Consider the following 10208-nt stretch of genomic DNA (forward strand, 5'->3'; position numbering starts at 1 on the left):
TGAAAAGGTGCCCGAAGTAAGGTTTGTTTGAAAAAACTTAGTGTTTTTTCATACTTTGACCAATGATTAGTCGTGTGTGAAGACTCCGAAACGTCAATATTTTATATAGAACTTGATATTTTTTCTGCGTACAATAATGTAGGCTCAATACATCAAGGATACGTAGACGTTCGGATAGTCATTTTAGGGGTTGAAAAGGTATCCGAAGTAAGTTTTGTTTAAGGTTTAAGTGTTTTGTTTTTTAAGGTTTTGATTTAAGTGTGTTATTTTTTAATCACGACAAAACATTATTTTGAATATAAATATAATTCTACAAGATATAGGGAGAAAAACTAGTTGTAAAGTGGTCAAACTTTAGATGGTCATAACTTTGCGCTCGGACGTCCGTTTTACGCGTTTTTTTTTTGAACTTGCGTATTTTTTCGAGATCTACGCAGACAAACTGCCACAAGGCGATTTGGCTGAGCCGATTTTTAAAGAAACTCCTTTTATCCCATTCAATTTCGATTTTCCCCCAAATTGGCGTGAAATTTTCAGTTTTATTTACTTATAAGATGATGATACGCAATAGATTTCAACGTAAAAATCACGGGGTAATGTATCTGTGAATGTCAATTTCACTTCTGCGGTTTCAATTTTTGAAAATAAAGCTGATTAATTTTCTCGACATATAAAGTTGACTAAAATAACCTTACAGTCAAACACTAAGTTTTTTCAAACAAAACTTACTTCGGGCACCTTTTCAACCCCTAAAATGACGATCCGAACGTCTACGTATCCTTAATGTATTGAGCCTACATTATTGTACGCAGAAAAAAAATATCAGGTTCTATATGATCTGATCGGATCCCGGACACGCGAGAGCTCAGCCCGGGAGGAATGCATGGTTCCCTGGCGCTTCATGGAAAAGTGGTTGGCTGATTAGTGAGGTCTTAAAAACGTCATAGAATTCATGATCGGTCATTCCATTTTTTAAAAAGGCAACAAAAGAGAGAAAGGAAGAAATCAAAAAGGAGAAAAAGAATCATACTTCGTCTTCGTCCAAAATATTGACGTTTCAGAGTCTTCACACACGATTAATCATTGGTCAAAGTATGAAAAAACACACTAAGTGTTGCACAAAAAACAAAGTTTACCAATTTTTTCTTTTTTTTAGTGCTCGCGCAAAAAAAAAAAAAAAACTTTAGAGGTAAAACGTGGATCAGTCCACGTTTTACAAAATATATTTGTAAAACGTGGACTGATCCACGTTATACAAAATATATTGTATAATGTGGATCAGTCCACGTTGTACGTTCAATTTTTTATTTTTTTTATTTTTCGTTGATTGGCTCTGACAGCCGAAAAAAAACTTTGGGGTATATCGTGGATCAGCCCACGATATACCCCTTTTGGTATATAAATTTTTGGGCATCCCCTTTTGGTAAATACCGTGTATTTTTATACCCTTTAGGCTCCGGACTCTAATTTAACTAATCTTTGGAGTTAAATTGAATTAGATTAATTTAATATTTTTAAATTAAAATTTAGATGCTCGAAAACTGAAAGAAAAATCCTATAAGTTGCAATTTTTCTCATATTAATATGAAGAAAAAATACATCTTAAAATATTAATCAAAGTCCAAAATTCATGTACTTTCACTCTCGAAAAGCGAAACACGACAAGTAAAAGCGAACGGAGGGAGTACATTACAAGCTCCACCTTCTATATCAATGGGATTTAAAAGCTTATATATGTGCAAAAAAGTTACATTTTTATGCTATTTGCTCGTAAACTTTTCGACGAAGTGAATTCTGATCAACCTCTTCCTTATACATGATTCTACCCCTTATCCCAGCCTAATTTGGTTGAGAAACAACTTATCCCGGGATAACTAATCTCGGGATTAGTTATTCCACCCTCAAGGTGGGATAAAATAAGGCTACAATTCCCGGATTAATTATCCCAGATTTTTATTCCAACCAAACATGGAATAAGGAGGCACTAAAATTTTATCTCGAGACTATTTTTGCTTGTCCTTCGCACCAATCGACCCCTAAGTGTATAAATATTGAGGATAAAAATTTTGGAGCGGAAACATTGCAGTAGGAGGTAGGTGAGGCCAATTTGCGCTTGCATGGCCAGTTTTTCTCGCATGTGCTTGTTGAAAATGCAGCCTTCTTAATAGCGAAGATTCCGGAGACCGCAGTCTATATAGTCCGCAGCAAATCTTCTTCTTTGACTTGTTGCTGATTATAAGATTCTAGCTTGGATTTTTATTACCTAACACTTCAATTTTTGAGACTCAACCCTCTATAACTCTCTTAGGTTTAGGCAGATATATAGGCGCCGCTTTGATGAAAGATGAGGTTCCCAGCCCCACTTAAAGCAATAAATATAAATAATACTTTTAACCCCACTAAATAAAATGTTTTGCTATAGAATTTTGATCTAGAACCCATAATATTCAAATTTCATATTAGCCATTGATATTACCAGTCACTCTTTGATAAAATGTTCACTGTATGTCAGACTCATTAGAATTTGATCAATCATATTTTTTGTCGACAAGGTAGCCTATGATTCTATTTTATGATTAGTCCTTTGTTTTACTTTTCTTCAGTCGTGTATCTCATAGCGTGAATTGATGTATCATATATTCAATGGACAACTCACCTAAAGAGATACTGATAAGTTTTCACAAAAAAATGCTCAACTGCAGTACTGTCTCGTGTGAAAAGTTTGTTCAACAAACATGTTTGACTCGAAATGGATTAGATTCCTATCTTAACTGATTTTGTGCTTAACCCATTTAAACATCTTAAAACCTGCTGAAATATGGGATGAATAAATGAAGTAGAAGTAGCTCTTTTTTAAAAGTAGTGGTGCTCATTTAAATTTAAATGGTTAGGATTTCATTTATGTAAAGAATTGATTTTGGGAAAACTTAACCACAAAAGCTACCTCATGATGAGAGGATTGCAACAATTTTAATATGGGGTCATCGAAAACGATGAACGAGGCAGATCTGGCTCTGATACAATGTAAAAAATAGATCTTAGGCCTAACTCAACTCTAAAAGCTAGCTTATGAGAGAAGGAATATCCAAGTCCACATAAGGAGACCATGTACCCTTTAATACACCGATGTGGGACTCTTAACAATTTACCTCAATCTTAAACAATTTGATTGTGCCGTAAGAAAAGATTAACCGCGAATTAAATCAAATCAAAGTGCATTTTGGCTTTTTATGTCGATTTAAGTTGATTTATCGATCCACTTGAATATTCCGTTGTTCTTGGACATCCATGAGAGTTCCGGAGAATAATTTCACTACCAGATTAGTGTTAAATATAATAATTTCACTACCAGATTAGTGTTAAATATTTTAAAACAGTGCTAAAATAATTTTGAAAAAAGTCTGTCTATTAGAAATGTTAAATAATAGTAAGAGATATGACTATGTGAAGGAAGAAACGAAAGACATGTTAGCTAAGTCAATTTGAACGAGTCCTAGCTAAGCTGGTTTTTATCATTTTCCTACCATTTGGAAGAGAAAGTTTACAAGAATGTCTAATTCTATCCGAATAAAAATTATCCTTGTTTTTCATTTCTAATTTAAACTACTTTTTTTAGTTAAGTTAGTCAAACCTATAATCATTTGTCAACGGAATTCTGCTGGCTAAACCAATTGAGGAGGTAAGACTAATAAATTACTCCATACAATTCTAGAAGATAAACCACCTCCCGAGATAAATCACATTTAAATAATAAATTAATGTTGTGCAAAATGGAATTGAAACGAAACTCCTTTATTCAAAAGAGTAAAGGCAGACTAATGGAATTGAAACAAAATTTCAGGCCCTGCTGAGTGCTGAGTAAATGAGTATAATACAAAGACACAGAAAGATTCAGAAAAGTCAACTAAATAGGACCCAAAGAAAAAACGAGGAAGTAGAAGTAGTACGTAGCCAAATACCACCAATTAATATGCAATTTACCTCCAAATCTTATAATTTGGTGACATCGTTAATTTTTAAGTTCTTAAAGTTTTGAAAAATTGAGTTGAAAGAATTTTTAATCAAACAAATAATTTTTGCAAAACTAAAATTAAAAAATCCAAAATTCTAGTTAGACACGAATGGCGGACCTAGAGAGTAGAAGGGAGTTCATGTAAATCTCTTTCGTTTGAAAAATCAAACTATATATACAACAACAACAATAACATGCCCAGTGTAATTGCACAAGTGCCAAGTGGGTCTGAAAAGGGTCGAGGGTAGGCCAGTGGCGAACCCAGAATTTAAGGGTCGTGGGTGCCAATGCAACACTAAAAAATAGCTGCAATTAATATTATCATTACTAAAAATTGAAACGCTAAGTAGAGGTTCGAACACAAGGCGTCTGCCCGTCCGAACCTTTAAAGCTCCTCCTGGAAATCAAAGCACTCAACTATCTTATTGGTTTCCAGGGTGCTTTTTTTAATCTTTATACCCAAATTTCATAAATAACTATACCTAGTCTATGTCGGGTTTAACGGGTGCTAGAGTATCACTAAATTATACTCCATATAGGTCCGCCCCTGGGAATAGGCAGACTTTATCCCTATCTTGGAAGGTAGAGAAGTTGTTTTCAATAGGCTCTCATCTCCATGAAAAACATTTCAAATCAGATTAAAAAAAAAAAGAAACCTTGATGAACATATTGATTCTTTCTATTTTTATATATATATATATATATATATATATATATATATATATATATATATATATATATATATATAGAGAGAGAGAGAGAGAGAGAGAGAGAGATAATAAACGTCAAACCTTGATCACAATTTCACCTCCGCCATTGTAGGTAAGCTCGTTAACAGGTCCAAACCGGACCGGACTGGCAACCTGTTAGGAAACCGACCGATTTCCGGTTAACCGGTTCCAAAATTGGAAACCGGAACCGGCCGGTTATAAACTAAAAAAAAGCCCTCTTTGTTTTTTGTATAGTCTATGTATATTATAGTATTTCTTAATATATTGTAGGTATATTTATATGTGTTATATAAGTTTATAACTAAAGTTTATATATTTACTAACTAACAATATATATATATATATATATATATATATATATATATATACTATATATACTTATATATGTTTAAGTTATATGTATACTATATATACTTATATATGTTTAAATTATATTTATCCTAGAATAAATGTCGAACCTTGATCACAATTCCGCCTCCGCCATTGTAGGTAAGTCCGTTAACAGGTCCAAACCAGACCGGACCGGACCGACAACCTGTTTGGAAACCGATCGATTTCCGGTCAAAAAACCGATCCGGCTACCGATTGCCGGTTAACCGGTTCCAAAATTGAAAATCGGAACCGGACGGTTATAAACTAAAAAAAAAACTTTTTGTTTTTGTTTTTTGTATAGTCTATGTATATTATAGTATTTCTTAGTATATTGTAGGTATATTTATATGTGTTATATAAGTTTATAATCTATAATATCCGCTCTACAAGTACTTCTAGGAATACCCTCAAACATTTTATTGTAACAACGTTGAATATAAGTAACAAACCGCAAACCCGAAGGAAAGGAAAATGGTAGAGCATCAAAAACAACCATTTTAGCTATTTCTATACGCTCTTTTTTCTTGTCATAGCTAAAATTTCTACCGGTTTGTGGGTCTATTGTTTGTTGATTACCCCCCCACATTTTAACCCGTTTTCTCTCCCCAAACATCCCTATGTTTAGATCTCATATGGCCCGTTAGTGAATCCGTCCACCATCCTTACTAGTTTGTTGCCTAAAAACACATAAACTGTATGTAGCTGTTTGTCTTTTCTTATCTTTAGTCATAAATTTTCAAATTCTAGCGGTTGGCCTACGAGTTCTTGGCGGTTTGTCTTGTGTATATGATTGTGCAGGACCTGTATCTCCTATGAGATTTTCAGGGGCTTGTGTTCCAAAATTGAAAATCGGAACCGGACGGTTATAAACTAAAAAAAAAAACTTTTTGTTTTTGTTTTTTGTATAGTCTATGTATATTATAGTATTTCTTAGTATATTGTAGGTATATTTATATGTGTTATATAAGTTTATAATCTATAATATCCGCTCTACAAGTACTTCTAGGAATACCCTCAAACATTTTATTGTAACAACGTTGAATATAAGTAACAAACCGCAAACCCGAAGGAAAGGAAAATGGTAGAGCATCAAAAACAACCATTTTAGCTATTTCTATACGCTCTTTTTTCTTGTCATAGCTAAAATTTCTACCGGTTTGTGGGTCTATTGTTTGTTGATTACCCCCCATATTTTAACCCGTTTTCTCTCCCCAAACATCCCTATGTTTAGATCTCATATGGCCCGTTAGTGAATCCGTCCACCATCCTTACTAGTTTGTTGCCTAAAAACACATAAACTGTATGTAGCTGTTTGTCTTTTCTTATCTTTAGTCATAAATTTTCAAATTCTAGCGGTTGGCCTACGAGTTCTTGGCGGTTTGTCTTGTGTATATGATTGTGCAAGACCTGTATCTCCTATGAGATTTTCAGGGGCTTGTGTTTCATCATCATTAATTTCATTAAAAGTGCCGGTATAGTGTTGCATTATCTCATGATCTAAAAGTGGATTATTTCCACCAATATCAATAACTAAATTAGGTGTTTCGTTCACAAATGTGTCCTCATTAAGCCCACCCTAACAATATCACTACTACCGCCACCACGTCTCACTCTCTTCGACATTATTAAATAGAATTAATTTAAATCGCACGCAAATAAATCAGAAGAAAATAAATTACAACAAATTAAATAGCGAAAAATAAAGATAGAGTTGGAACGAAGGTACCAAATTGCCGGACTAATTTCCACCAAAGTGAAGGCAGCTAGAATTGCAAATCCACCAAAGCTTTGGAGCTACTTCGGATTGTTGCAAAATTACCAACTTCACCAATAATTTTTTTTTATAATTGCAAAATTAATAATTGAAACTAGAATAAAATTTTAATATTTAATTGAGAGAAATTTAAAGTGACTAATTGTTGCAAAGTAACTATAATTGAGAGAAACTGAGAGACAGACAAGAGTGAATTGGTGTGGATTAAAATTGAAAATGGAGAGGGGTTTATATAGGGGTGGGGGATGGGTTAAAGTGTATAAAAAAAAAGTTTGGGGGGTTTGGGAGGCCAAAAGGGACGTTTGGAGCCGTTGGCAACGATAATTTTTGTAAAATGGACCGTTGCCCAACGGTCCAGTCCACTCAACATATTTAAAAAAAATAAAAATTGACCGGTTAACCGGTCCCAAAATTTAAAAATCGGACCGTTATAAAAACCCCGGTAAACCAGTCCACCGATTCTGATTTAACCGATTCACCGTTTCCAATTTAACCGATCCAATTACCGATTTTAACCGGTCCAACCGGACCAGTTGACAGGCTTAATTGTAGGCATAGTAATATATTGTATTCATGCCCCTATTTTTCTTTGATCATCCACTATGTTATAACAAAAAAAAGAAAAAAGAAAATACGGTAACCAACAACAAATCCTCCAAAGCAAACACGACTATCTCGTGAATCGGACGGCGTTGTCACACTCCTTTGACGTTGATCAGTTCAAATTTCCCCTAAAAAAAACCATTGGGCCCACCAACTTCTTGGTCCCACTGCTATTCCCCAAAGAAAGGTCAATGGACCATCAGTTCCATGACCCATCCCATTCGTTTCAGACCAGAATAATCAGAATCAATTTTATTAAAGCAACATCATATTCTCTTCTTTCACATCCCTCGAGAAAAAATAAAGTTGCTTATTTACCAGTAACAAAAAAGGTGACTCCTATAATTCAAGAATTCAACTCTCCCCATAGGATAATGTGACAAATGGTAAAATTTCTTATTATGTTGCTTTTTGTTACTACTTGACTTATAATGGCAGAATCACAGTAAAAAAGACTGAATAATGAATATTCTTTTTTCAGCTTGAATTAAGATATCAATTCTCTAACAAAAATTTATATACTTGAGAAATTATATAAATATAATAAAAAACAAATTTTCTCATAATAAGCATGTATAAGAGATAACTGCGACAATTGTATTAACATTTCATTTTTTTTTTTTTTGAGCTTAAAAAAGTAAAAAGTAAAAAGAAAAGAAGCCCTATGTGTCCGATCGTATTCGCACCTAAATTTGACGAGGCAGAGGTTAGATTAGAGTGACAGGTAAGTCACCTACTGTTTACTTTATCATTAGCTTTCTCTCTTTCCCCTTCTTTTTATAATAACTCACCAAAGCCATCAGTTTGACTCTTTATCAACTCTCTCATCTCTTCCTATCCCATACAATTCATTTGATGTTTCTATTGTCCAAATCACTATACTCCTCAGTTCTCTAAATTAGCTATAATGGCTGTGGAGCTAATGATGGATTACAGAAACACTAGGAATACTACTAATTGTATCAACTTCGTGTCCAAAATGGAAGAAAAAACAGTGGTTCAAGAAGCTGCTTCTGGTCTTGAGAGTGTTGAGAAACTCATCAGATTGCTATCTCAGACTCAATCTCAACAAATCCAGCAACAAAAACAGGGCCATTTAGAGCAAAAAAATAAGTCTCCCATGGAGATTGAAATCGTGGCTGATACAGCGGTTACAAAGTTCAAAAAGGTAATTTCACTTCTAGATCGAAACAGAACTGGCCATGCCAGATTTAGAAGAGCCCCTTTGGCTACATCTCTTTCTCCTTCAAATTCTAGCAAAGAGATAGTTGACACTAAAGTGTATTCTCCTACTCCAATCCAACAAGTCCCTTTAATTTCATATGACCACTATAGCCCTATGGTTAAACCAAAGACGATTAGTTTCTCATATTCTCCAGAGATGTCTCGTACAAACTCGTTCAATATCTCGTCGTTAACAGGGGAAACAGAGAGCAAGCAGCAATATTCTTCATCTTCAGCTTTCCAAATTACTACCAATCTTTCTCAGGTCTCTAATTCTGCTGGAAAGCCTCCCTTGTCTTCTTCTTCTTCACTGAAAAGAAAGTGCAGTTTATCCGAAAATGGTGTATCTGGCAAGTGCAGTGGATCCTCTGGTCGATGCCATTGTTCCAAGAGAAGGTAATTAAATTCACTCTAACCATTCAGTCTTTGTGAAATTGCGTGACCATCCATCTAAAAATTAAGTTATTAGCTATGATGTATGTTCATTTACTACATTATATCTTTAAACGCGTTACGGTTTCGATGACAGCAGTGAGAGAACCAAGAACTCTATTTAATTTGTGTGGTCATTTTGTCAAAAATCTTACAGAAAGTACACTTTTATGTACTTAATTATGTCAATTTCAATGTGGTCTAGTACGGCTGTGATAGTGAAATAATTCTTTAACTTAATTTGACAGGAAGTTAAGGCTGAAGAGGGTAGTTAGAGTACCAGCAATTAGCATGAAATTGGCAGATATCCCACCTGATGATTACTCATGGAGAAAATATGGACAGAAGCCAATCAAAGGATCTCCACACCCAAGGTAAATATACTAGAGAAAATTCATGAATATCTTCTATGAGTTTTCAAACTTCTCTTTTTTTCGGTATCTAAATATTTTTTCCGGCTATGAACAGGGGATACTACAAGTGTAGTAGTGTAAGAGGGTGTCCAGCACGTAAACATGTCGAGAGAGCTATGGATGATCCAACTATGCTGATTGTTACATACGAAGGGGAGCATAATCATTCACTTTCTGTTGCAGAAACAAGTAGTCTCATTTTAGAGTCTTCTTAAGTTAGAACAAATGTAGCGAATAGCTTTGTTTGCCCTGCAAAAAAAAAAAAAAAAAAAAAAAAGGGGTTGTCCGATCAATGTAAACTGGTTGTTAATCAGACTAGTTGAGTCTGTTGAGTAATTCAAGTTCCATCTCAAAGGAGATTAAGCATCGTAATTAAGTATTTTCTTTCTTCCGAAACTAGACTTGTTTTTAGTACATTTAACTAATTTTATGTGTTGATAGTGTTTTATGCTTTAGTATAATTGAACTTATTAGTAGTGGGTTATCTAAATCATTTTTCAAGTAACTAGTTTCATTTTTTAAAAAGCGTTTGGGGTAGGGGGTAATGGATTAGGAGTGGTTGAATAATTCAAAGAAATAGCACATGCAATTTGATTTCTTTATTTTGCTTTTTACTTTGTTGCTTTCGTCTTCGGATGCCCAACTTC

General features: G+C 34.2%; 1 protein-coding gene across 1 annotated transcript; it reads left to right on the forward strand.

Annotated features, from left to right (window-relative positions):
- Positions 1-8269: 8269 nt before the first annotated feature.
- On the forward strand, positions 8270-10007 carry LOC132623095 (probable WRKY transcription factor 15). Its single transcript, XM_060337802.1, has 3 exons — positions 8270-9112; positions 9397-9522; positions 9617-10007. Exons 1-3 carry the CDS (start codon positions 8400-8402, stop codon positions 9774-9776), a joined length of 999 nt encoding a protein of 332 aa, XP_060193785.1. The 5' UTR covers positions 8270-8399; the 3' UTR covers positions 9777-10007.
- Positions 10008-10208: the final 201 nt, after the last annotated feature.

The sequence above is a fragment of the Lycium barbarum genome, chromosome 12 (assembly GCF_019175385.1).
Source record: "Lycium barbarum isolate Lr01 chromosome 12, ASM1917538v2, whole genome shotgun sequence".
Taxonomy (NCBI): Eukaryota; Viridiplantae; Streptophyta; class Magnoliopsida; order Solanales; family Solanaceae; genus Lycium; species Lycium barbarum.